General features: G+C 34.3%; 1 protein-coding gene across 2 annotated transcripts in view; it reads right to left on the reverse strand.

Annotated features, from left to right (window-relative positions):
• Positions 1-4,811: 4,811 nt before the first annotated feature.
• Positions 4,812-27,686, reverse strand: part of IBTK (inhibitor of Bruton tyrosine kinase) — an 80,216-nt gene continuing 57,341 nt past the window's right edge. For both annotated transcript variants that reach the window (XM_072642678.1, XM_072642677.1), the window contains 10 exons: positions 27,389-27,501; positions 27,091-27,150; positions 26,399-26,547; positions 25,173-25,339; positions 20,925-21,017; positions 19,626-19,781; positions 11,704-11,853; positions 7,723-7,794; positions 6,609-6,741; positions 4,812-6,160 (listed from right to left, as the gene is read on the reverse strand). In XM_072642678.1, the coding sequence (XP_072498779.1) occupies positions 6,029-6,160; positions 6,609-6,741; positions 7,723-7,794; positions 11,704-11,853; positions 19,626-19,781; positions 20,925-21,017; positions 25,173-25,339; positions 26,399-26,547; positions 27,091-27,150; positions 27,389-27,501 (1,225 nt within the window). In that variant the 3' untranslated portion in view covers positions 4,812-6,028. The remainder of the gene's footprint in view (positions 6,161-6,608; positions 6,742-7,722; positions 7,795-11,703; positions 11,854-19,625; positions 19,782-20,924; positions 21,018-25,172; positions 25,340-26,398; positions 26,548-27,090; positions 27,151-27,388; positions 27,502-27,686) is intronic.

The following is a 27,686-nucleotide window of genomic DNA, read 5'->3' on the forward strand; positions in this document are numbered from 1 at the left end:
CAATACTTGAATAGTTTCTTTCTAGCTGCTTGCAATATTTTCTCCTTGACCTGGGAACTCTGGAATTTGGCCACAATGTTCCTAGGAGTTTCTCTTTTTGGATCTCTTTCAGGAGGTGATCAGTGGATTCTTTCAATATTTATTTTACCCCCTGGTTCTAGAATATCAGGGCAGTTTTCCTTGATAATTTCATGAAAGATGATGTCTAGGCTCTTTTTTTAATCATGGCTTTCAGGTAGTCCCATAATTTTTAAATTGTCTCTCCTGGATGTATTTTTCAGGTCAGTTGTTTTTCCAATGAGATATTCCACATTATCCTAAATTTTTTTCATTCTTTTGGTTTTGTTTTGTGATTCTTGGTTTCTCATAAAGTCATTAGCCTCCATCTATTGCATTCTAATTTTTTAAAGAACTATTTTCTTCAGTGAGCTTTTGAACCTCCTTTTCCATTTGGCTAATTCTGCTTTTTAAAGCATTCTTGGCTTTTTGAACCTCTTTTGCCAATTGAATTAGCCTATTTTTAAAGGTGTTATTTTCTTCAGCATTTTTTTGGGTCTCCTTTAGCAAGTTGTTGACTCACTTTTCATGCTTTTCTTGCATCTCTCTCATTTCTCTTCCCAGTTTTTCCTCCACCTCTCTTACTTGATTTTCCAAATCCTTTTTGAGCTCTTCCATGGCCTGAGACCATTGAATATTTATTTTGGATGTTTGGGATATCTGTTCACCAAGAAAGTAACCTTCTATAGTCTTATTTTTTTTCCTTTTTGCGGGTATTTTCCCAACCAGTTACTTGACTTTTGGGTCCTTTGTCAAGAGTAGGGTATACTCTGGGAGTCTGTAAAATCTCAGTTCCTCCAAGGTGGCACAATCAAGCATGTAACTTGGTCTAGGAGCAGGGAGAGATTTTGTGACCAGAATCTTAGCAGTTACATCTCCACAGCCACCTGGCCTCCAGTTCTGCCAAGCCAGCACTGGGGGCAGGGCAGCCATTCAGTGTGAGATAAAGATCAGCTCCCTCAGGGCCTCCACACAAAACTGAGGTAAGAATGGGCCGCTCAGTGCCCCCAGGGGTTTCACGATCCAACAATGGACGCGGGTTGCTGTAGGAGTTGCCATGGGAACTGTTGCCACCTGCCGATGTGGCCTCTATGGAGGCTGCCTGAGGCTGGAGGTATGGGAAGGCTCTTCTCCCTTCCTGGCCAGCTGAAAAAACCCTGTCACTGACCTTTGGCACCTATGGGTTGAGGGATCTGCAGACCTGCTGCTGCTGCAATTGGGGATTCTGTGACTGGAGATTCCACCCCTGAGGTGTCCTCCTCCCAGAGCCGCGCCAAGCCACCAAGGCTAGGCTGGGCTCTGCTCCATGTGCAGTGCAACAGATGTTTCCCGTGGGCCTTTCAGGTCACTCTGGGCTGGAAATCTCCTCCACTTTGTTGTTCTCCACTTCTGCTGCTCCAAAATTTGTTGAGAGTCCCTCTCTATAGGTATTTTATAGGCTGTGTGGGGAGAGCCTGCATATGTCTTTTGGCTCCACCAATATACCAAGTTCTAAACAACTTCTATGTTATTTTGTCATAATTTTGTTTCCTCATTCCCTCCTTTTTTTTTCAGTTGTGCTTCTCTCCTAGAAGTGTCCATTTTGCCTCACAAAATACATCGATTCATCTGGAAGGCATAGTACATGGTTCATGTGACCCTTTGCCTATGAAGTTTGGCAAACTGTGAATGGTAAAAGGCCACATTTGAGGACCTAGAGGGCCACATGTAGCCTCAAGGTCACAGGTTCCCCACCCCTGGGCCAGGGTTTAGGCCATCAGGGAGCTATTGTGGTCCAATCTATGAGATTTCGAGTAAAATGGGTGAGAAGGATGGAAGGAAGGAAGGGAGGGAGGGAGGGAGGGAGGAAGGAAGGAAGGAAGGAAGGAAGGAAGGAAGGGAGGGAGGGAGGGAGGGAGGGAGGAAGGAAGGAAGGGAGGAAGGAAGGAAGGAAGGAAGGAAGGAAGGGAAGGAACAGAAGAAAGAGAAGAAAGTTCTGACCAGTCTGACCAATTTCCTCAGCTCTGCTCCAGCTCTGCCTCTTTCTGTTCTACCCTTCCTGTTCTACCTGTTCAGCAAGCTCCTCCCACTACATGTTACTTAGACTTCTATGTGATTTAAGCAGGTCACATGGGCCTATTAATATATAAGATCTTCAAATTAAGCAAACAAAAATATATATATATATATATATATATATATATATATATATATATATATATATATAAACAATACAGCACCCAGTCAGTTGGGTAACTCAGCTTGTCCTCTCCTCCTCCTCTTCAAAGGAAGGTTTATTTTGATGGCCAAAAGCTCCCCAGTTAACTTGGGGTTTACTGCCTAGATTCCTCTTTAAGAAGTCAGAACTTAACTTCTTTAAGAAGTTCTCTTTGACTAGCAATCCTGAGGGTCTTCCTCTCTGTTTGATTTTTTTTTTTCTAATTAAAGGGGCCATCCCTTGACTGGCTTCTTAAAGATGCCTAGTCACCAAATGAGAATTACCTCACTCAAAGTGAGAACCTCAAAAGGCCTTAGCCTAAAAGGGCCAGGGTCTCCCATCGCATCCTGGCCCGTCTCCAGTCATCCTGAGGAATATCAGGTCACTGGACCCAGATGGCTCTCAAGGAGAAAGTGAGGCTGGTGACCTTGCACAGCCCTCACTCACTCAAAACAAAGTCAACTGTAAATCATATCATCATTTTCCTGTCATGGTTCTCTTCGAAAATGAAGGACAAACACAAAATGAGACAGAGTAATTTTATTACTTTTGCTTTCCTTCGTAGTTTTGTGTGTTTCTGTGGTTTATGATATTTGCACATAGAATAATATGCTTAGTCTTTTTTTTCCCCAAGGAGCACAACTGCCTTCCTTTAATTGCAGTCTTTTTTTTTCCACTGATGATTAGACTGAGGATGATAGGGTATGTTATCTTGGTTTGCATCTTAAGCTGCTTTGATTTTTGCAGTTACTGGTTGGTGAATAAACTTATGCTAACTGAATTTCCTTTACTTTATATCTGAATGTTGCTTGCACAATTTGTTGTCATTGGAATTGTTAAATTTACTGTTTCTCAGAAATTGAAACACAGGGCTCCTTTTTTCTCCCTGAATGCATCCTGTGGAATATATTTTTATTTTCAGAATATATTCTTGTATTATTTTTTTCATTATAACATTTAGGCTTTTTGACTTCTCATGTTCTTCTGTGAGACCTGCGATCCTAAAGCTGTCTTTACATATATCTTTGAGAGCAATGCTGTTTGCTTAGAAATTGTGATCTTTTATCCTTATTACTTTTTGCTTTTCTTTTCAGATTTCAAATACAAATGTACATTGAAGGACAGTCTGTTGTCCTTGTCTTGTCCTTGCCCTTGCCACTGTAGATTCAAGTTTTCCCATTTCCTCATTATCCTAACTTTGCTATATAGAACATACATACTATTTATTCTAAATTTTTCTCTCAAAGTTTTGGTTTGTCTTAGGTGTCCAAGTCAGCTACGCTTAGTCCTTCAGTCCTCTCCCAGGTCCACTCCTGACTCAGTACTTCATCTGGTTCTCATGAAGATGCCTAATCCTCTTCATTCCCACTGCCTTTAAAGCTCTCTTTTAGGTGGTGTTTTCCCCTATTTGAATATAATCTCCCAAAGGGCAGGGAAAGTCTTTGCTTTAAAGTCTTTGACCCAGGATTTATCATAGTAACGAGCACTTTAGTAAGTACTTCGACAAAATATCTATCAATCCAGCCTTCGTGGGGACTCCCTTAATCAATGCCATGGTGATTTTTCTGCAATTTATAATCTTAGAAAACTGTCTGGGTCACTTGTGGCCCAGTGATTTCTTCAAGGTCATACAACCAGTATGTGTCAGAGGTGGGATTCAAATCTAGGTTTTCCTGACCCTAATGCTGGCTTCCTATCTACTACACCACAGGGTTTCTCATAAACTGTATAATTTTTATTCCAAGATATGCTCTCTAATAAGTAAAGGACATAAAAATTTCTTAAGTTCATTTTATCTCTTTTAGACAGAAGGAAAATCTGCATTTCACAACACAAGTAGAAACCAAGCATGGCACACAAGTTAAACATGCTTTCAATGTTCATAGAATTCTTCACAAGATGAACTAGTTGTTTCATGGCAGCATTACACTCACCCCTACCCCAGGAATCTGTACAAAATAGCTCATTTACAATGTCCATGTTGTGGCTTCTCCTGGGGAAGTTCTGCTTTAACTTAAACTTGTTCTCCTTTTTCTGCTCATCTGCTAGGAAGTTTTGTAATAGAAATGGTGACAATCCTTATTCACACTGGAACATATGATAACCCCACATCTCCAACCTTTTCACACAAGAAAGAAGCAATGATTTGCTTACCTCCCTCTGTACCTGTTTAAGCTATTTCTTGATAAAAATATTACTTCCTTTTTTTGTGTTCAGGTTAACTTTTTCAAGCTTTCAGGGACTCCTGGTTCTACCATATGGTGAACAAATTTGTGTTCACACTATATATTTTTATTTTTTAGGTTTCAAGTATATACATATATACACACACACACACACACACACACATATATCTTATTAGTATAAATTCTAATAAGATGAAATAGAATTCATTTTATTGTTTATAACATACCTACAAGCATAGGAAATGATACTTTGAATAGCTAATCATCTGAAAAACTTTATTATTCTTAATGAGTGATAAGATATCAATTTATAAATATACTTAGTATTTCCAAGACAACAAACTTAATAAAAACAACACTCAACACATTGGTGCAAATCAAGATTTTAATTTTTATTTTATTGAACTTCTGCTTTAAATATTTACTGTGTTTCTGTGTGTTTGAGGGTAGGTTTTGTTTTTTTTGGGTTTTTTTGGTATAGCAGAACATGAAATCATTAGTGAGTTGTAGCTACATTTCTTTCCAAAACAAGTTAATTCTAACAAAGTCCATTTAGTCCACTTTTCCATTTATGTATTATTTCTGTAAGTTTTTTCCTTTATACTCTGTCCAGAATCTTGAGCAAGATGATGAAAATTTTAAAATTAAACCTATTCAAATGCAGACAAAAAAAACCAGTCTACTGTAAGGCTGACAAACTTATTTTTTTAATATAAATTTGTTCAGATAAACCAGGCACAGAAAAGTTTGTATACACAATATGCAAAGCCATTTATCAAGCCTCTTCCAAACTAGTCATCTTATACATCCATAATTAAACATTCATTCTGGAAATTTTTAACACATAGAGAAACTGATAATCTCTCCATCAGACTTCAAAAAGGCTTAAAAGGCAGCGAGGCTCTCAACTGCAATGGGGAACTGTAATTATTTTAACTTCAGCTATGCAAGAAAATAGTATTTTACCTGTTTCCTTTCCACTACGTTCAAAGGTTGAAATAACAGTGAAGAATAAGCTACTCCAGAGGAACCTAGAACATTCTCAAGGAAAACAGGTGCTATGGTGAAGCATTAGTATCCAAAATCTCACATTCATTACTTAATATACCCTAACATGTGGCTATCATCAAACTCTGGCCATTAGTAGTAGACTGAGAAAGCGATGGTTAGGGTCCTTATCTCAAACATATCAATTTTGTGCTAAAAATAAGCATACCAAGAAACATTTGGCAAATTTTTCTAAACTAACAATCATAAATTCTCAAATGGAAGATATCTTTCTTAATGTCACTTTTTATATTTTCATTACTTATCCTTCCCCTTATTTGCAAATCTGACTTAAAGTAAATAATTCTACTTAAACTTAACATGGTTAACTGTTTACCATTCGTTTTTTAAAAATATTAAAAACACAATTCCGAAATCTCCTTTTGATTACACGTTATACTTAAAATCATTGCTTTGGAAAAAATTAAACTCTTGTCTTATTCCAGAATGAACTGTTGATGTTATGAGAATTCTTTCCCTCAGCCTATTTTCTACTATAAAGATTAAGAGTATGAAGTATGCATATCTAATCTGTAATAGATTAGTATCCATGCTTGTTCCACATAGGTACGGCAATAGGTCCCTGAGGTGCCCTTTCAACAACGACAAACTCATCAGGGTTGCCATATGCCTCATAGTGGATCAACAAGTCTTGTATTGCACGTTCCTCAACCTAAAGGGGGAAAAAAAGAGGAAAAAATTAAACTCTTGTTTAAAATTGTGGAGGTTAAGGAGAAAGATGGCTATTGCCAACTCTGTGACAGTCACTTTAAAAAAAATGGAGTGCTAAAAATTTATAAGACTGTAAGCTTTTTGAGGACCAGTTATATCTAGTTGTTCTCTTTTCTGCACGTTACCTTGCATATAATAATCACTTCGTGAATTAAGTTGAAAGTGTTTTCATTAGAGGAAAAGAAGAAACCTCCTCATGCTTTAAAGTTTTTAAGTTATATATCCCAAATGCCGTCCCATTAGTATTTACACTCTGGGACCATTTAATTTTGTTCTTCCATGTTTTTCCACTTTTAATCCGGCAGACTCATGATCTGAGGGATTGCTTCTGCCTACAAAACAATCATTTCCTAAAGAATTAATAGTTAAGCTTTAGCCTGTTCCCTTACCTGGATCAGGGCCAATGGTTTTTCTCGAATCCTGTTAAGAGCTGCCTCCTGCTGCAGCTCTTCCTCCACAATAGCTGCAAAAGTGACAGGGGCATTCACAGGGGAGGCAGTCAGTGATGAGGACAGCCAAGGACTGCAAGAGAAAAACTGTTGTGAATTTTCATTTATCATTCAAAGCCAAGTCATAAAATATGCTCCTGAGGGACAGGCAACTTGATACAGGTCTCAAAGCCAGAGAAACCTGAGTTCAAGTTTTCTACCTGATACACACTAGCTGTGGGACCCTGGGGAATTCACTTAACCTCTCAGTGCATTTGAGAACTCTAAAACTCTTAGCTATAAAGAAGGTGCTAATAACCTAAACTGGAAGAGGGAGTTTCCACATTAAGCATTTCCCAGTACCCATGAAATCACAGTACATGATGATGATGATGATAACGATAATAGCAGCTAGTATTGACATAGCATTCTAAGGTTTGCAGGGCAGCTGGGAGGTGCAATGGATAGAGTGCTTCCTGAAGTCAGGAAGACTTATCTTTGTGAGTTCCAATCCGGCCTCAGACACTTACTAGCTTTGTGACCTTGGGCAAGTCATTTAACCCTGTTTACCTCAGTTCCTCATCTGTACAATGATTTAGAGAAGGAAATGACAAACTCCGATATCTTTGTCAAGAAAATCCCAAATGGGATCATGAAGAGTCAGACACAACTGAAAAACAACTAAGGTTTGTAAAGCAACAGGTCCAGTCCCTAGCCTTATGGACATACACTATTCTTTATCAGTGTTTTATTAATACTACTTTTAAACTATTTTCACAAAATAAACAAGTTGGCACAGAATTTTTTTTTAACAGCTTTAAAAGTGATGAGGTAGGAGACAGGAAAGGAGAACTAAGTGGCAACTATCATTCTATTCATGACTAAACAGGAATGGACTATATGGTGATCAGTCAGGAAAAGGAACTTAAGAGAAATCGTCAAACAAGACAGTATTTCTCAAGTCAGTAATCACCTTTTTTTATCCCCTCCTATTAGAATCTCTTTGCTATGGTTAATTAGCATCCCAACTTGGGAGGATCTAAAAAGCAATTAGAATCAGTTAATTCAACCTTACTTTGGACTCTCTAGCAATGGCAAATCTGAAGCATGGTCACCTTCAGGGCCTGGGTTACTTTGTGTTGAGTATCTGCAAAACAAATACCAAAAGCAGTTATAAAAATAATCTGGCACTGAATACTGACAAATACATAGGAGAAATTCTAAATAAATAAGAAAGGGAACAAATCACTAAAATAAGCTCCAGAGAATCAAAGATCTATAGAGTTAAAAGAATATGTAATACTACCTTCTCATTTCATAAAGAGACTGAGGCCCAACATATTCATATGGAATGACATGTCTAATATGTAAAGTTATGTAGTGGCAGAGCTATGACAATGACCAAAGAGGTATATTTATACTATACAACCCTGACTTATTGAAATTTGAGTGAGAAAGCCAACAAAAGAACACACATACATATCACCTATAAATATAAAAATAGTATTGAAGGCTCTGCAGAAAATGGTTAGTCTTAAAGCACTTTGGGGTTTTTTTTCCTAATACTACTTACATGCATAGTAACATAATACATTTCTACTTCATTCATCATGACACAAAAATGGCACTAAGTTCTTAGCATCATAGATATACGGCTGGAAGAGACCTTGGAGGTCATCTAGTCCAACTTCTTCATTTTACAGATGAGAAAATTAAGGCCCCAAAAGCCCCCTGTTTATGATCACATAGGTATGTACTAAGTGGTAGTCTTCTGCCTCCAAATACAATGTTTTTTTCTTTTGCACCAATTGCTTCCAAGATAATAACCAAAGAGAAGAAAGCTATGGCACGTCTTCTAATAATGACAACGATGTTAATAATATTAACAGCTGGCATTTATACAGTACTTTAAGGTTTGCAAAGCTTTTTACATAATTTACCTCTTTTGCTTCTCTCAACAATCTTGAGATATTATCAGTCTTTTGCAGATGAGGAAGCTGAAGCAGACAGAAAAGTTATATGCCCAATGATATAGCTAGTAAGTGTCTGAGACTGGATTTGAACGAGAATCTTCCTGACTCCAAGTCTCATTCTCATCCACTGTGCCACCTAGCTGCCTCCAGCTGGAAATATTCCCAGTTACAAGTATGGTAATGCCCTGTGTATCTATTCTTTGAGGACCAACCTAAGCTCAGAAAAATACATTACCATCAGGTAGTTTTTTGAACCATCTACTAATTCTGAGGAGGGGCTGTAGCCTAAATTAATAGAAAAAACAACCACCCTGATGAAATCACAAGTCTTTAAAAGCAACAGAATTATTCACAAGGCTACTCTTTTACTACAGTGATCTAGTATGTGCTCAACTGTCTCAGATCACAATCCTTTCATGCTCTCATCTGGTTTTGATCATGTTTCCCAAGTTCTCTACATAGCATGATTTTCATAGTATTCTATTCTCAATATGTTGTTGTTCAGTTGTATCCAACTCTTTTGTGACCCCATTTGGGGTTTTCTTGGCAAAGATACTGAAGTCATTTGCCATTTACTTCTCAAGCTCATTTTATAGATGAAGAAACTTAGGTAAACAGGGTTAAGTTACCTGCCCAGGGTCACACAGCTAGTAAATGTCCACATTTAAGTCAGCAAAAGGAGTCTTCCTGACTCTAGGTCTGGTATTCTATCCACTGGAACACCTAGCTGCTTCCTCTGTCAACATATATGACAAGATAAAAAAACCCAATCTGTATTTTAATAATATTCTTCCTACTATTCCTGCACCTATGTATATACCATGTAACTATTTAAAACAGCTCACAGTGATTAAATACCCAAAAGATGTATAACATTGTATTAGGTTCTACTACAACAGCAAAGAGTACAAATTTATTTTCTAAAGTTGGAAAAGTTATTAAATAAGTAGTCACATAAAAGAAAATAATTAGTAGCCTTAAGACTATAGTATACTCTAGTAATCAATTACAGAACAAGTATTTTGTCCCAGTTCCACTTAAATTAAAATTCTTAGATGTAATGTTATTTATTCAATTAAGAAAACTTCCAGGGATAGTACTTAAAACAATATAAAATTTTAAGCCAAAGTAAAATATAAACAATAAATTTATATGCAACACTAAAATCTGTTCAGAGAAATCCAATTATTCACCATATTAAAAGCCATTATGAAAGCTTATTTCTTTTATCAGCAATGCAATTCTAACATTAAATAACATGAATTTTTTGTTGTGTAAACAATTAAGACTGAGAAACCATTTTCCTTGTACTGGATGGAACCTTGTGCTGTTCGAGACTGTTGAGCCTACAAATGCAATTTGATAGATCTAAGAGACTTATGGTAAGGAGGGATGGGGAAGGTGGGAAGATCCAAAAGAAATTAGACCTAAATATTTAAAATCTCAAAGAATTAAAAGCATTAAGCCTTTTGTTTTGTTTTTTGCCCAAAGGAGAAGAAACTATTTTTTTCACAGAGTAGACACTCAAGTATTTATTGATTAAACCATGACCACCAAATGGTTATTAAATTCATTTATAACTCTAAGAGTTCTCCATTTTAAGAAAGATTTAGGTGATATGTAAGAAAGTATTCTGTGAAATTAGTACATTAGCATATTACAGAGGAAAGAAAATTTTACTTCTCCAGAAATCTTCAAAAAACAAAAAAGTAAAATAAAGCTATGGTGTTATGAGTGGATTTGATGACTTTTGGTGGTCCTTCCAGATGTAGGGGATATAGTGGACATGAATTCAAATCCCACCTCTGCTACCTGTATAACCTTAAAGTAATTTTAACTTCTCTGGGACTCTGCTTCCTCATTCGCATAGATCTAGGTGGTCTCTAAGGTCCCCAAGATCTAGAATCCAATGCACACATTTTATTACCAACTCAAGAACTCTCAATATCTCAAGTCACTGTTTAAAAAAAAAAAAACCCAACACATTTCTCCACAGCATGAAATGGACATACAATTTCAGCTACGCACAGCAAAATATTCATTTGGGGGGGCCTCAGATTCCAAAAATAGACACCTTAATGGATCCAATGAACAATCATTTATTAAGGGCCTATGCACCAGGCACCTAGGGATATAAAGACAAAAGTGAAACAATCTCTCTCTACATAAAGCATATGCAAAATAATGGTCCCATGTAGGAGGGGGCAGTTAAGCCATGCTTTAAAGGAAACTAGAAGTTCTAGGAAAGATAAGGATGAAATTCCTTTGAGGCACGGCAGACAACCTGCCAAAAGCATAAAGATGGGAGATGAAGTCTCCTGGGTGAGAAACAGCAAGAAGGCCAATTTAATTGAAAAGCAAAGTAGGTGAGAGGAAGTAATGCATAATAAGGCTGGAAATATATGCTGGACCCACAGTTTAAATGCCGAATTGAGGAGTTCACATGATGTTTGTTCAACTATGATTTTTGGAAGGTATAATTTGAAAGGCAAATATCAAAACGTTCCATTTAATTAGACAACCAATAAAACTCAGCTTTCAACAAGTTTATATTAACCAAGAAGTTGTACTCTGAAAACTAATCACTTCAGTACTTCTCTGGAATTCAGTTTCCTCATCTGTAAAATGAATGCATCAGAATAGATGTTGCCTAAGGTCCCTTCTAGTTTGAAATATAACAAATATGACTATGACTGGATTGCTAAAATATCTCGTATTTATTATAAATGTTACTTACATGTCAGAACAAAGCTGTATTTTATTGTATTCTATTATTTGAAAACTTGCCTAACATTTTTACTTTTAAGTATAGAGACATTATCCCTCCACATGTATCTGTACGGGAAATGTCTGGAGACAATATTCAACAGTGAGAATGAGGAGGAAAAGAAAACACTCGGGAACTGTTTTCAGAGAGAATTTTCTTAAAAATTAGAATGAAAATGTTCATTTTTAGAAGAACAGGCTCATCTCGCTTCTAAATATAACATTTTCAAAAGAGAAAGATGTGAAAGCTCTTCAAATTACTGCAGAACATAAAATAAAAATTCTTGAGTGGAAAATGCAAATTATTATTCTATTACCTTACAGATTTTAAAGCTTGAGAATCTTCAATTCCTTTAAAGCAAACTTTTTTCACATGATTTCTTGGAGTGGGATTTGTAACAGATTTTTTTTCTTCCAGTAAGAGATCCCAAAATGACTTGGATGAAGTTGAATTGAGAGAAGATGTCCTGTGACAGAAGGCACACAAACATGCCGAGTTATTTTTTTAAACTACTTCAGTGAAAACACAGGGGAATATGTTCCAACAATAGTAGAATGTGAACATTCATGTTAATATTGACATTTCATAGTTAAGCATTTTCAAAAAGTGATTCCATGATTTTGTACTAAATAATAAGTTCAAAGGAATGTCTTAACTTCTAAAAAGTCAGTGAGTCAATAAACATTTATTAAATATCTAGTATGTTCTGGGTACTGTGCTAAGCACTGGGGCCACAAAGAAATGAAGAAAAAAAGAGCTAGACATCATATTTAGGGATATAAAAGGATTAGGAGATCAAGTGTAAAGATAAACTAAAGCAATGGGAAAGCAATTCAGCAAAACCTCCAGCAAGCCGGAATTCAACATTCCAGTATAACTCGTCTTTGGAAGAAGGAGAAAAAAAAGTGTTTTTATGACTTTATAAAGGCAGGAACAAATGGATGCAAGCAAGAAAAGCCAAAGACTACAGCAGATGTGTTTTGCTAAGTTATTTCACCACAATGAAGATAAACAGACATAAACAGAAATAAAATGTAAACAGATCATTACACATATGCTTGTACATGTTACATGTACACGCATATTATATAATTGCATGTGTGCACATATACATCCCTATATTTCATTCATTATTTCTTTTGATATCCTTTTTGTTTCTCAAAATATATTTTTTATCAAGTTCTATAAAGAACCCTTTTGATAGTTTGGAATAGTATTAAAATTATAAATTGAGTTTGGTAATTTTGTCTTTGATAGTTTTTAAAAGTATCAGTATGCCATGCTGAAGGCAGCTGAGGGACAGAGCAGTGAATAAGTGATGCTTACAATGATGACTAAGTCATCAAGAGTCAACTTATATTCAGTATATTCTGTATAAGAAGTAAAATATATATATGTGTATACTTCAGAAATATTTTCATCAGAAGTAGTTACAATTTAGAAAACTTTCCTGTAAAAAATGAATCATTCTAAGAATTCTACATAGTTTTATTGTAGTTGTCAGCATTTATTAAATACAAAAAATCAACCTCTACTTATCTATCAAGTACTTCATTTTACCAATTAGGGTATGAAAGGCTTTGAGTTCACAAGCAAACAGTATTTAAACAAACAAACAAAAAAAACTTATTCTGCCTGAAAGAAAAGTAACCATGTATTTATAGGAAAATCTGAAGTGATGAAAGGACTGATTACAACCAGTTTACCCTCTCATTTCCTTGGACCTAAACTAAGGAAATTCTTTAACTGTTCTGCACATATGGATTCACCTTCTCTACTCTCTATATTTCTTAGCACTTATCTTATTGTCCTTTCTTATAATCCCTTGCTATATAGGATGTCCCTAAAGTCTTAGTGCAGTTTTATGGTTAAAGAGGCACTAAGATTTTAAAGACATTTCATACAGTCAAAAATAGAGATTACAAATGCAGAATGTGTTCTGTGATAATGATTGTGGGGGTTTTTTAACTAGAATTATTCTGTAGGAAACATAATAAAAAGTTATCTAAATAAAGGACATTTTGTAAATGTTAACCACATAAAATCCCCAAAATGTGAAATCCAGTCATGGACTAAGTTGTGGACTAAGGTTAAATTCATAAATTACTTGAAAAGCTTTACAAAAGAACTCCTCTGAAGTACCAATTCCCCTTTGATTAATTTTATGATTAAGTGAAAGTGAGGCATGGATTTTCACCTAATTCCAATATAATCACCAAACCACACTCCCACATAAGAAATATAAAAGATGTAAAATAAGAAAAGTAATGAAAATAATAATGATCTATACTTGTCTTGACTATATTATCATTTAAGTCCATAGAGTCAATTTGTGATCAACTGTCAAGTCACACCTCCCTTTCATTTAATAAGGAAATCCTTTAAAGAATGTACAGAATTTCATGATGTCTTTGAAGGAAAAATTAAGTAGTAAGTAGGTTGTCCTAAATACAGAGAATGGATTCTATGAAAATTCAGTGTTTAAATAGTGAAGAACTGAACTGAATTGTCTGAAAGGCTTAGAACTACATTTGTCAACCGATACAAAAATGTGTTTTGTTCTTTAAGGTATTCTTAAATTGTCATCTTTCGTAAGTAATCTGGGACAGCCTGATGAACAGCTCTGAAGCTATGAATTTAGATAATAGCTCAGTTATCCAAAGCTTTAAGTTTTATAAAGCATTTTACATATATTATCTTACTTGATTACCAAAACAACCCTGGCAGGCAAGCATTTATTGATAGATGAGACATTATGCACTTTGAAGAGCCTATGTAGATAATATTATTTTTGAAGCAGCATGTGGAAAAAAAAAGATTTAGTAGTTGTTTTAGATTGATGAGGCATTGTTTAAGTGAAGGCACAATGATTAACGAAAAAGAGAACTATGGACTTTGATAAGTAAAATGTAGGTTGACATACAGCTTATAAGGACTTCTCTATTCCATTTTTAAAGTCTTTTTTATTAGGGTCCAAAAAACCTTACAAAATTATTTCTCACCTGAGATCTCTAATTCATCCTGATTTTCTGTTAATGAATTACATTACAGTACAAGAACAGATATGGATTAAGTAGGCAACCAGATGTCTTAGCTTTCAGTTAAATTTTTTTTAAGTTCTTACCCCCAAAAAGAAGAGTGGTCAAAAAGTGAAGTCTTGATAATTTGATCACAGATAGAGGCATGTGTGCCAGCTCCAGCCACAACCCAGATCTGACCTCCAATATCATAGGTACACTATAGATTTCCAATCTGTTCCTTTAAATGCCAATGACCCTTACTCTTGCTGCCCTATTTCAACTACCTTTTTCTTTGCTACAAATCAGGAAATTTTACTTTGAACATGCAATTTTTCCTCTGCATTTCTTTTTCTACTATGAAATCTGGGTATCCTAATTGTTTGTGAATTTATTTCAATATGAAATTACTGTTTGTCCATGCTTTAAATCCTCTGTGTTTAAAATACAAACTAAAAACTCTTAAGGAAAAGGTAGAATATTATCCCCGATGACTATCTGAGGGGTCATAAGAACTCTTAGACCTCTTAAAGTACATCTGATACAAATTTTATCTACCTTCAAAGATCCCAACTGTACTTTTATTTTATCGTTAGGTCTTCACAGACAAAGAACAAACAAACAAACAAAAACAAAAAACTGGAGATTTCTTTCAACAGAAAAAGATAAGCAGGGTACAAAGTATACAGTGTCTTCAGTTAACCAGGAGTAAGTGCCAGTAGTTTCCCCACCCTTTTGGCAGATGTAACTGCCAGTAAAGCTGCTGAATTTCCAAGACAAGTATCTCATTTCCATGGAGTACAAAAACTTCATAGCTATGCGCATAAAAGCACTCTACTGCCAAATTTCTCCTAACAGTATTTTGGGGATTTGTGGTCAATGATGATACTGCTCTTTGCTTTTATACAGAACTTCTCTAAGTCACCTCAATTTAATAAGAGAACACAATACATGTTTGCTAATACAAAATGCCTCAAGTCTCACTAGTGGTCCCCATTTTAGGTACTCCTGCACTCTGCTGTCAAAGTGATCTTCCTAAAGGATATCCTCTTAATTCAATACCTTATAGTGGTTCTCTATTACCTCCAGGATGAAATATAAGATCCTGTTTGGCTTTTAAAGCCCTTTAGTAATCTGGTCATCTCCTGCTTTCAGTCTTTTTGTTTTTAACTCCTCAGCATGCACTCTGCAGTCCAGTAACACTGATCTTTCTGTTCCTCACACAAGACGTTCTACCTGCTAACTCGGAACATTTTCACTGGCTGTCGCTCAGGTTCAGAACTCTCTCTCCTCCTCTGTCTCCCCATTTTCTTGACCTTTCATACCTCAGCTAAAAATGCCACCTTTTGCAAGAAGGTTTTCCTAATTTCCCTTCACCCTAAGGCCTTTCTCCTGAGATTCTCTCCAATTTACTGTGTATGTACACATGTGTATGTAGTATTATTTGTATATATCTGTTTGGCATGCTGTCTTCTCCATTAGATTGTGGGCTTCGTTAAAGCAGGGATTATTTTTGCCTTTCTTTGTAATCCCAGCACTTAGCACAGGGGCTGACACATAGTAGGCATTTAATAATGATTGTTGTCTTAAGAAATAAATGTTAAATTAGTTCAATTTTTCTTTCATCAATCATGAAAGCATTTTCACTGATACTTTACTTTCCTAACTCTTGGGCTACCACTATTTTCCATCTTAGCAGCCAATGAATTTTATGGAAGAACATTTACAGGCATCTGTAACCACACAAAAATTAAACAGGGCTCTATTCCCTAGCAAAAGTGGCACTGGAATTTTCACTTAGAGGAAAAGGCTAGATATAAAAAAATGACAAATTCCACAGTGACAGATAATATGGAAGAACATTTTGAAAGAATACAGTTTCCTCTTAAAAAAAAGTTGTTAAATCTTAAATGCCAATTTGTAAGAATAAAAGAGAGATGTCAAGTCAAGTTCACTAATCCCAGTGCTGCTTTGTTCAGATTAAAATGTAACTGAAAATAGTTAACAAAATAAAAATATACTGCAACACAAATAATGTTAATTTGTGGTTTTCCAAACAGCTTGGAAAAATTCATTTACAACTACCATAAAATAAATAAAAACCCACCTTGGTATACATTACAATGCAAATTACTTTTTAAACTAAAAGGTCAAAACAGTTAGGCATTTGTTCTCCAAACAGATGCAAAATAACTCATAATTCTTCAGTATGGTAACCATTAATTTTTATTCCATGGCATGGTACCTGGCACACCATGTGTCCTTAATATTAATAAACTCATTCATTTATTCACTTAAAAAGTCTTGGTGCAAAGCAACAATCATCAACAACAGTTGGTACTAATTAAAAAATAAATATGTGAGTGGAACAGAATAAGGAAGAAGAATCAGAAATAATTAAACTCTAACCCAGTGTTTGACAAACTCATGGACATAAATTATATAGGAAAGGATTCTATTATAAACTACTGGAAACACTGGGAAGCATTCTAGCAGAAATCAGACTCAGGACAATCAGCATCTCACGCCATATTTCACAGTAAATTCAAAATGGATGTGACCTAAATATTAAAGATCATATGGCTATAAAAAATAAAAGAAAACAATCATGTATCTTTCATAGTTATGAGAAGAGGAATTCTTAATAGTGGAGAGAGATAATTACAAAGGATAAAATATTTAAGTTTGATTACATTAAATTGAAAAGCTTTTGCACAAACAAAATTAACATATCAAGGATAAGTGAGGTAGTCAACCGGGGAAAAAAAATCTTTGTATCAGGTATTTGATACAAGTTTAATATCCAAAATAAATAAGCAAGAAACTGAAATATTTAAGACCAAAAACCATTCCTCAATAGGTCAAAGGATATGAACAGTTCTCAAGAGAATTATAAACTTATTAACAAAAATATGAAAAAATGCTCCAAATCACTAATAAGAGAAATGCAAATTAAAACGACCTTGAGGTTTCACTTCACAATTAGAAAATTGGCAGATAATAATTAAAGATAGGAATAGTCAGTGTTGGAGGTTTTATGGAGAGACAGGCACACTAGGACACTGATATACCATTCTGGAAAGACATCTGGAATTTTGCAAATAAAGTGACTAAAATATCCACACCCTTTGACCCAATATGAAGCACACAAGCCAAGAAGTTCAATAACAAAAAGAAAGGCTCCATCTATACTAACAGCTTTTTAGCAGCAGTTTTTGTAGTATCAAAGTATTGGGAAAAAAGTAAATGTCTCATCAACTGTGGAATGGCAAAATCAACTGCGGTACATGAAGGTAACAGAATATTGCTATAAGTGATGAATATTATGAATACAGAGAGGCAAGGAAAGACTGATACAAAATGAAATAAAGTAAACAGAAACAGGAAAACTTTAGACTCAATGATTCTAACAATATCAAGAAGTACACAATAATAGAAATTGAATGTTGGGAAATTATCAACAAGAAGCTTAGTTTCAAAGATACAATAAGACATCTCTTCCCATTCATCTACAAAAACAGGAGTTCAAATTCATAGGTATAAAACATTGACTTCGAGATCAGATTTTTTTCAATGGACTAATCAATTTTCTTGAATTTTTCTCTCTCTACCCATCCATCCTTTAGGAATCTAGGTGACACAGAGGGTAATGTGCTAACACCAGAGTCAGGAAAAACTGACTCAAATCCAGCCTTTGACACAATGTGTGATCCTGGGCAAGTCACTTACCTGCTGTTTGCCTCACTTTCATGGGGATGTAACAAAGGGATAAAATAGCTACTTCCCAAGGTTGTTGTGTAAATAATTTTTGTAAACAACTTTGCAAATCTTAAAGCATTGTATAAATTTTATATGCATGTGTATATGCATATATATGTATATATGTGTATATATATTTTAACATACATATATAAATATAATTATATATAAACACATATAGGTGAAAATGTAGGCTATGTAAAAATGAAAACTATCAACAAAAATCTACTAAAAATAAAAAAAACTCAAGTATATGTGAGAAATATCTTAGGGAGATTCAGTCTCCCCTACCCTTCTTCCAAAGTCCTGACTTTAAGTCCAGTTTTTGCAAGGAATTTAATTAATCTAGGATGGGGAAGTTCATTACGTTCTATTCAGGCCCAATGGAGTATACATTCTTTGGACTGCTAACCTAAAGTTATGGGTGGTCTGGTACAGAGATACTTTCCCTACCCAAGAGATACTCAGCCCTTCATTTTAATATAGCCCACCTCCAATCACGTTAACCAGTTAGATTTTATTGCTGTTTGATGGACCAAATACTGTTTTGAAGGATACATAAAAACTGTGAGTTGGCTGCCATGACTGGTTTAAGAGAAAAGGCCAAATAACCATCTTTTTATTAATAACCAACTGGCTTTATTAATAAAATTATTAAATTACCCAAAAACTATGTCTCTTGAACCTTTTTAAACACCACATACAAAAACATAGTAGTATATTATTAACCTTATATATCCTTCTGAATCTAATTAACATGCTAATATTAAAGTAATTAAGCTCCTTTGTCTGATGTTTATACATACCCATTTTCTAGTTTATTATAAATTACTCCTCTTTCGAAATCCTTTAGTTCAATCTAACTGGGCTTCTTCTTGATGTTCTTCATTCATGATATATCATCTCCCATCACTGAAACTTTGTACAGGCTGTCTCCCATGCCTGGAAGGCCTCTTCATCAACAACTGTTAGAATCTCTCTCACTTCCTTCAAAGACCAGCTGAAGCACCTGGGGACCTTTGTGATCCCTTCCAGCAACTACTGTTCCCTTCACTTTCATTACTTTAAAAATCTATGTGGTTTATGCTTAAAACATGTGCATATTGTTTCTTCTTTTACAATAAAAGGCAGGAACTGCTTCATTTTTGTCTTAATTTTCCCAGAACCTAGTACAATGGCTAACTTAACACAGTAAGGGCTTACCTAAGTGGAGTTCAACTCCCATCACTAGTAGTTTTTAAATCTCTACTAGCAAAATAAAAAACATAAAATTACTAATTTCCTTGATAAAATCATTTTCAAAAACTGAAAAAATAGAGGATGAATTTCAATCACAGTGATATACTAAGAAATAAAACATTAAAGAAGCATACATTAATAAACACTATTTAAATATGTGAATGAGAAAAATACCTTGCAAAGAGATATATAGATGTGCTTATTTTAATGTAAAAGAACATACCAGGCATTCTCTGGTTTTGTGGCTTTTGCAGATATAGAAGGAGTGGTCATGACTGTAGTTTCCACACTATTCATTCCTGGGTTGTTCTCCTTGGCAGCCATGGCAATCATTTTTCTTTGCTTTTGAGAAAGCTTAATCCCATGAGAAGTAGTTTTGCTACAAATTAAATCAAACACCAGGAAGAAAAATGCTATTTCTAATATTTAAAAGAGGCTGAACATGATCAGTAGAATTCTACTCTAGTTCGGCAAGATTTTACTGATGTAAAATTAAAACGTTGAAGATAAAGTGAAGGTAAAAATCTTTTATAGGATTAAAGAGTAACTATGTAGTATCTCTATTACTAATGCTTCTATACCTTTAGATATGAAGGTGATTCACTATTCACAATCACTAAATCTTTAGTATCGCTGATTAAACTAATCAAAATGCTGATTTTAAAGAAAAGATATATGTTATATTTTTCAGAATATAGACTAAAACCATCAATTCAACTCACTCAAGATAACATACAAAAACAGCCATCAGGAAATCATTTTATGTATGCTGAATAACTTAGAACGAGCTAGAGAATAAAGGTCAGAAAAAGGAGAAGACAAACTAATTGATCTTCCTAATTTCGAGTAGAACTAAATATTGATACAAATGCACTAGTTCTCATTTTCTATACAACAAAACATAAAGGAAAATGATAGCTGAATTGTTAGTGAAGCAAATAACTAAATAAAGAAGGCTAAAAATCACACGGTAACTAGATGCAGTCAATTACATTAATATTATGAGCACATTAAAAAAAAAAACTACTTTGATTTTCTTAAAGAGACAGCACTGCAAAGTAGGTAGAGTTCTGAGCTTGCAGTCAGGAAAGTCTAGTGTTAAATCCTGCCTGACCCTTGCTAATTGTATGAGACCAGAAAAGTCACTTGACCTCCATGTGCTTCAGCAAACCTTTAAGGACTTATCCTTTAAGCCACAGATCTGCCCTAATTAACAAGTTCCCACATTCTACATGAATGAAACAAGATCACACATAGGCTCATTAATTTAAAATTAGAAGGGGCATGAAAAACTACCTAGTCTAGTCCTACTTTTGTGCTTTTGCACAACAGTCATTAATCAGTGATGTTGAAAAATGTCATAGTACCACACTGCCTTAAGAAATGAAAATTTTTTTAAATTCAAAATACCTCTAATTATAAAATATAAATGAAAAGTATAAAAAATTATCATTATATAAATCTAAAGTACTGCCTTTTCTGTGACATTTTCTTCTTTTATTTACATTGTTTCCTAACTGACCTTGAATTTGTCTTTGGTGTAGTTCCACATTTTTGCATATTTTCTTCAATTTCCATGATGGTTCTAAGATCCATGGCAGGAGGGCTGACCGGGCTGAATGACATAAAAAGGTTACCTTTCAAGACACTCATTTTCACTTACATTCCAGTTTCTAACCTTCACAGAAATTGTCTAAATCATATATAAGATCGGTAATCAGATGTATAATTTATGTCTACTTCCTCAATTATGGGAAACCTCAAATAGAATGTTTCAGATAAAACCTTTCTTTATATATGTATATATAAATAACACAACAAAAATACTTTCAAAGTCATTACCATGTTAAATGACATAATTAAAATGTAACTTATTTTTTAAATAGTAGTTAAGGAAAGAAAAGATTGCTAAGTTTTCTTGGTCAAATGGCATGCCACACAGGAATTCACATTAAATTTTTATTGGTTAAGATAAAAAAGGACCTTGAAGAGCATTTCCTTTCTTTTCCATTTTAAGTTTTAATAAGCAGAATTATTTATATTAATGCAAAACACATAACATTAAGTAAAAATGGACCCTTAAATAAACTTGAATATTCTCTCAATAGTAGTCAAAATCTACTAGTGGGTTGTTAGATAATAGAAAACTAGTTCAATCATCTTTATAGATTCAGAATTTGGGACCTAACAAAATCCCCTATATATCTCTTAGCAAGCAATGTAACTTAACCACTATAATTTTGTTTTATTTGGCTTTCTTTCCTTGTTTAAAAAAAAATCATTGTTAGTATCAACTAATATTCCTCTAAAAACTTAAGAATCATTCATAACCTACAGATGTGTTAGAACAGTAGCATGGTATAGGAGAAAGTGTCCTAGACTTGGAGAAGAAAAGGGTTCAATCTTTTTAGAACTGGATTCAAATCTCTAACTATATAGCATACTTAAAAAGGTCACTTAACCTCTTTGAATCTGTTTCCTCATCAGCAAACTGGGGATTATACTTGTACTACCTAGTATACAAAGTTGGAAGGAACATACTTTGTAAACTTTCAAACGTAAGGAAGAATGATTATTATTTCCCTTTAGAAAAACATCTACAATTAATTCCAAGAAATATTTATTTCAGAGATAAGAAATACTGCTATTTATGACACAGTGGATTTCAAGGCATTTGGGGTTGAAATCCGTAAAACAAAGAGAACTCCAGACTCAACCTTGCTTGCACTGTAGATTTGAAGACCAACTATTATGAGGATTTTCTTAGATTCTGGCATTTAGAATTAGAACAGGTTTTCAAATCTTGTTTATATATTGTACATGCCCCTATTAATTTCTCAAAACTACAAAGAATTTTCAGAGTTAATCAACAGTCAACTTTAGTGCTCATACCATAGCTCTTTTATTCTGTCATTCTGTTCTTTGTTCCAACAAGCAAATGTGGCTGAAAGTATAATTCTTTTATAAAAAGGACATCACAGAAAAAATATGCAATCAATTTCTCAAAAGCTTCATTAATTTAGTGAAGAAGTATATATAGGGCTTTAAAAATAATACAAAATCTGATGGAGAATCATTTAGTTCCCAAATCTCTAATTTCAAAACTAAAATGAAATAACTAAAACAGAAATATAAATGATGATATCAAATTCCAATCTATTTAAATAAATCATTTTATCAAAATGACAAGTTTTTATTAGTTTTGTGAGATTTTAAAATAATGGATTTCTGCATTACCTTGCAATTTTAAAGATTTAGGTTTTTAGTTGATATTATATTATCTATTAAATATAGTATGTTTCAAGAAAATAAACAACATTCATATGCCATATATTACATATTATAATAAATGTTTGATATTCCACAGCAAGAATCCTTAATCCAGGGTCTATGAACTTAATATTTTAATAACTACATTCTGATACAATTGGTTCCCTTTGCAATCCTATTTTATGCATCTAAAAACATAATTTTGAGAAGAGGCAAACAGGCCTTACAATACTGCGAAAGGTTTCCATGACCCAGAAAAAAAAGTTAAAAATGACTGATCTAGAAAATCATGAGTGAAAATGTAAAGCCAACTATTTTTTGTTTTACAGAAATGTAATCGAACATTACTGTGCTATAAGAAAGAATAAGCATGATGAAAAGAGAAACTTCCAGAAATACCTAAATAAACTAAAGCAAAGGGAAACAGAGTGGGGGTCATGGGGGAGAATGACTACAACAACAGGAATGAAAACAACAACAATAACAAAAAGCCAAAATACAACGTTTAAAAATTACAAAGAACAAGCTTGGCCTCAAAGAAAAGACACGAGAAGACACCTTCCTCTGCTCCTTTGTAAAAATCAGGATCTACAGATAGAGTACATTGAATACAACGTTAAGCTTTTTTTAATGTATTAACTGGTTTTATTTTTTTCTTTTCCTCTTTTTCATTTTTCTTAAAAAAAAATCTGTTATAACAGTTTCTCTCTGGGAGGAAAAAATTTCTTAGGGGAAAATTCAAAGTAATGTAAAAATAAAAGATCAATAAAATGATACATGATTTTGTGTATTTACTTGTACAGACCTATTTATTCTCTATATATGATGGATAAGGTGTCAAAATTGTAAGTGGAGGAAGGCCTGACAATAATCAACTCAGAACTAATAACACAAAACGTAATAATGCACTTAAGTGGCTAAAGGCACACTGTGAAGACTGGTCCTCCATGCCCTCTCTCAACCTTCCTTCCTTAGGAGGAACTGTGGCTACATGCTAAAGACTGATGAATCTGGGAAATAGGACAGCACAGAGAAGGGAAGAATAAAAGGACAATGATTAAGAAGAATTTTAGTACTGCCAACAGTTAAATGGCAACCATAGCTAGATGCGGATTCAAAGATTAAGAGTACCTATATGGAAGCTAACTTCTGTCCTGGTATGAGGGCAAGGAAGGTGCAAATTCTTAAATGCATAATGGGAGCAAAAAATAATCATAAAGTGGAACGTTCAGGACTAATAACTGAATGACAATGAGAGACAGGTAGCAGGGTACCTATGAGAATCACAGGAATGGGGGAGTAAAAAATGGCTTAAAATATACATCATTGGGCAACTCTCCAAACTCTAAAACTATAAGATGCTGGGTAGGGGTCACTGTACAGTTCTTTACCAGGAGCTCCCTACATAGGTGAAACCACAGATTTAATATGTGTTATGTTATTTATATACATACCCACACATACACACATAAAGGCATGTATACATACTTGTATACATGTACATGCCTCTGTGTGCACATATGTTTATAAAATGTATTTGGATGCTAAGTTAGAATCACTGGCCAGCAATATGTGTTATCAATAAATACCTAAGGATGTTTACTGCTTTTACTCTATAGCTAGCCCTCTAAGGTATACAGTGAATCCATAATGTGAAAAAAAGTCTCAGAGGTTGCAATGTTAATAGAATAGGAAGATCTTCCCATCCATTAACAGGCCTATGTGACCACATGTGTACAATCACGGATATCTGGTTGCTTTAAACTCCAGCCCAGCTGTGATACATCCTGAGCCACATGTAACCCATTAGGGGAGAAATCTGCCTAAGAAAGAGCTTGCTTAGGGGGAAGCTTGCTTGTAGGGAAGGCTTTCACCCTTTTTGGTACTACAGTAATTAGACACTGAGTCATGAGGGTCACGATGCCTTCTGGCTCTGAAAATGTATATATATTCTGAGGTTGGTATTTTGCTTTGGGGGTTCACTTATGAGAAGGACCTTTTGATTCCCTGACTGGGACTCTGAGCAGCCATTTGTTAAGAGTGTCTTGTTCCCTGCCCTGCCCCGCCACCTACTCAGAGATTTGTGCTCTCCCATTCAGTTGTGTATGTAGGTGATTGAATTACTTTGTTCAGACAGCAGGAGCCTTGTCTATTGAACTTTGTGCTAATTTCTCTGCTTGTATTTTCTGTCTGTATTTTCTACATGTCCAGGGTGTTAACCTTTCCCCTGAACTAGTGAATGACCTATATATGTTTAATTAAAGAAGGATTGTTAACTCCTTTGAAGCTGTCTTTCCTTTATAAAGCAGATCAAAGAACCTGTGCTAGCAGGCCATCCTGGGTGTGCTGGGGTGCTTGCTACTGCAGAGATAAAAATACAAATCTATTAAAGAGATTTACTGCACATCAAGAAAGATAAGGTCTTAGAAACTGACTACTCTGGAAAATTTTCCATTAAGTTGTATATGCCAAATTAATAAACACATCAAAAGCATCCCACCTGAAAGAGCTGGCAACCCAATTAGAAGAGCTTGCACAGTTGATCTGATTACTGGGAATGGACTGTGGAACAGACATTTTAAGTGCTGGTGATTCTTCATATGGTTTTGCATATTCGCTAGAATGCACAGGGTATGCACCATTAACATATGTTTTAATTTTCATCACCTAAAATTTAAAAAAAGTGAAAGAGCAAAATCTTTTTTAAAAAGTCCATTATACCTTCTAGAAAATCTAGTTGATTTAACCTACTTAAGACATTCAACTATATCTCAAACCTAGTTAGCACATTATTGTACATTATTCACCACCATAAGGTAAATAAGTATGCCTGCATGTAAAAGCCCTCTCAAGGTAAGCATTAAATATAAAACTAATTATATGAAGAACTATTAAGATAAACTCTGGAAGCATAAAACTAAATATGGATGATTTTAGCATTAGAAGAATATAAACTGCTATATGTAAACTTGCTAATATTATTTACTTATGAAGAATTTTAAATCCCCAAGATTGTATAACTGATACTTCAACACAAATCATACATGCCTGTATGTCAAGTTAGTTGTGACTTCCAAGAGATTTTCATTTATATGAAACTTCATGATGCCCTCAACTGCCTTCTAAGTCTCAGAAGTATTCCGACCACTGTAGGAGATTCATGGTCCTCCCCAGAAATTAATCAGGAGAACAGCTACAATCCAGAGCTACACCAAGGGTTCTAATTTTTTGTCCAGTCTCTTTGTGTTGAAATTTTGTTTCTATTTTCCTTACTTTTGTTACAAATGTGCCACTTGAAAAAATTCCCAAACTTGGTTGATGTCTCTCAAAGTAAAATGTTAACTAGCTGAGTTATAAATTAATTTTTTTTCCCAAAACAGTCAAAGAAATTGTTAGGTACTCAGCGCAAGAATTTAAATAAATATTTTATTCTGAAATATGGAATGAATTTAAAATCACAAAGCCTAAAAACTGTAATCGCTGAAAAAATGTAAAAGTAGTTAATAGCATACAAGTATAAGGAAAATGCTATATGTATATAAAAATGTATAAACCATTTTTGCGACCAGCTGTAACTTCATTTAAAGTCAGCTAGGAGTTGACTTTAAAGCTATTAGGATAATGGGATAGCTAAAACAGCTAAATTGTATACCCAGATATTTTGTAGCAAACATGAATACAAAATAGAACAAAAAACCCAAATTGGAAGACTACTAAAAAACAAACCTCAGTTTTATCTGGATGAATTCCTGTTGTGAAATCGGGAGACTGCAAGTCTCTAGGACTACCTATTCCAGCGTAACTACCTTCAGAGTCTGATGTCAGTAGTTCTGGAAGAGATTCTGCAGAGTTGGTTTTATCCAATTTTACCAAGCCTATGGTTTAAAATTTAAAAACATATTTTTAGAAAGGTAAAAATGCATAAAATTTTATTATCTATAAAGTATTCAGATGTGAGGTTCTATTTGATCACAATAATTTTAACTGAAATAAGTTATAATAAAATTCACATACCTTCCTGAATTTCAATGACATATGAAATTTAGACCACAGGATTTGAAATGCTTTTTTTTGGAGTCATATGAGAAACATCAATCATTTACTATTTCCCTTGGAATGTTATTTTCCCCAGCTTCTTTGCTAGTTCAAAACAAATGTTAGGATGATATTCAGGGAGTTTATCACTGGACTGACCACATGCCAATGAGTTTTAAGAGCACAGTTACTCTTGAAAACTATCTACTAAGTCCCCGAGGGGTTGTGATGGAATTAGGAGAAGGAATACTTAGAATTAAAAAATCACAGATACTTAAAAGTATCGAAGAAGTAAAATTTAATATTACTGCACTAAATAATGTACTCATTGTTACACTGACAGAGAACAATGACTCTTCTATCTACAATAGCTTAACACTCACCCATGGCAACCCTGAAAGCATCACTGCTACAATCTGAACCATGTTGCAACATCTCTGCTCCTGTATGTTCAAAAAGCACATAATAAAGATATTATCATTTTTAATAATTTTAATAATTTTTTAAAATTTAATAATTTTGGAAGTTGTAGATTATGTAGATACATAATTATTATGCAGATACATCATCATTTCTATTCTCTGAAGTGGCATTATGTTTTATATATCAAGAACATATCTTATTCCACAACAACAATAAGACAATTTAAAAGGAATGTGATTAAAAAGCCTTGCCACTCACCTGTGGAAGGTGAGCTCTGAATAATATCTGAAAGGTTATAACCCCCAGAGCTGTCTGAACGCTTTCGTGGCTTCTTTTTTGCTTTTGTTTTGGCCTTTTTGAAGAAAGCTTCTCTAAAAAAACAAGTATCAAATGTCTTTAAATATAAAAGGAAACCTAAACCAGAGAGTAGATACGGCAGTTATGATTCTACTTTAATCATGCCATAGAATTCAGGCAAATGTGAAATAAACATGTAAGAACCAAACTTCTAGTCCTAATGAGTTGTACGATCCTGGGCTAATTACTTTGTGTCATA

This window comes from Notamacropus eugenii, chromosome 2, assembly GCF_028372415.1.
Source record: "Notamacropus eugenii isolate mMacEug1 chromosome 2, mMacEug1.pri_v2, whole genome shotgun sequence".
Taxonomy (NCBI): domain Eukaryota; kingdom Metazoa; phylum Chordata; class Mammalia; order Diprotodontia; family Macropodidae; genus Notamacropus; species Notamacropus eugenii.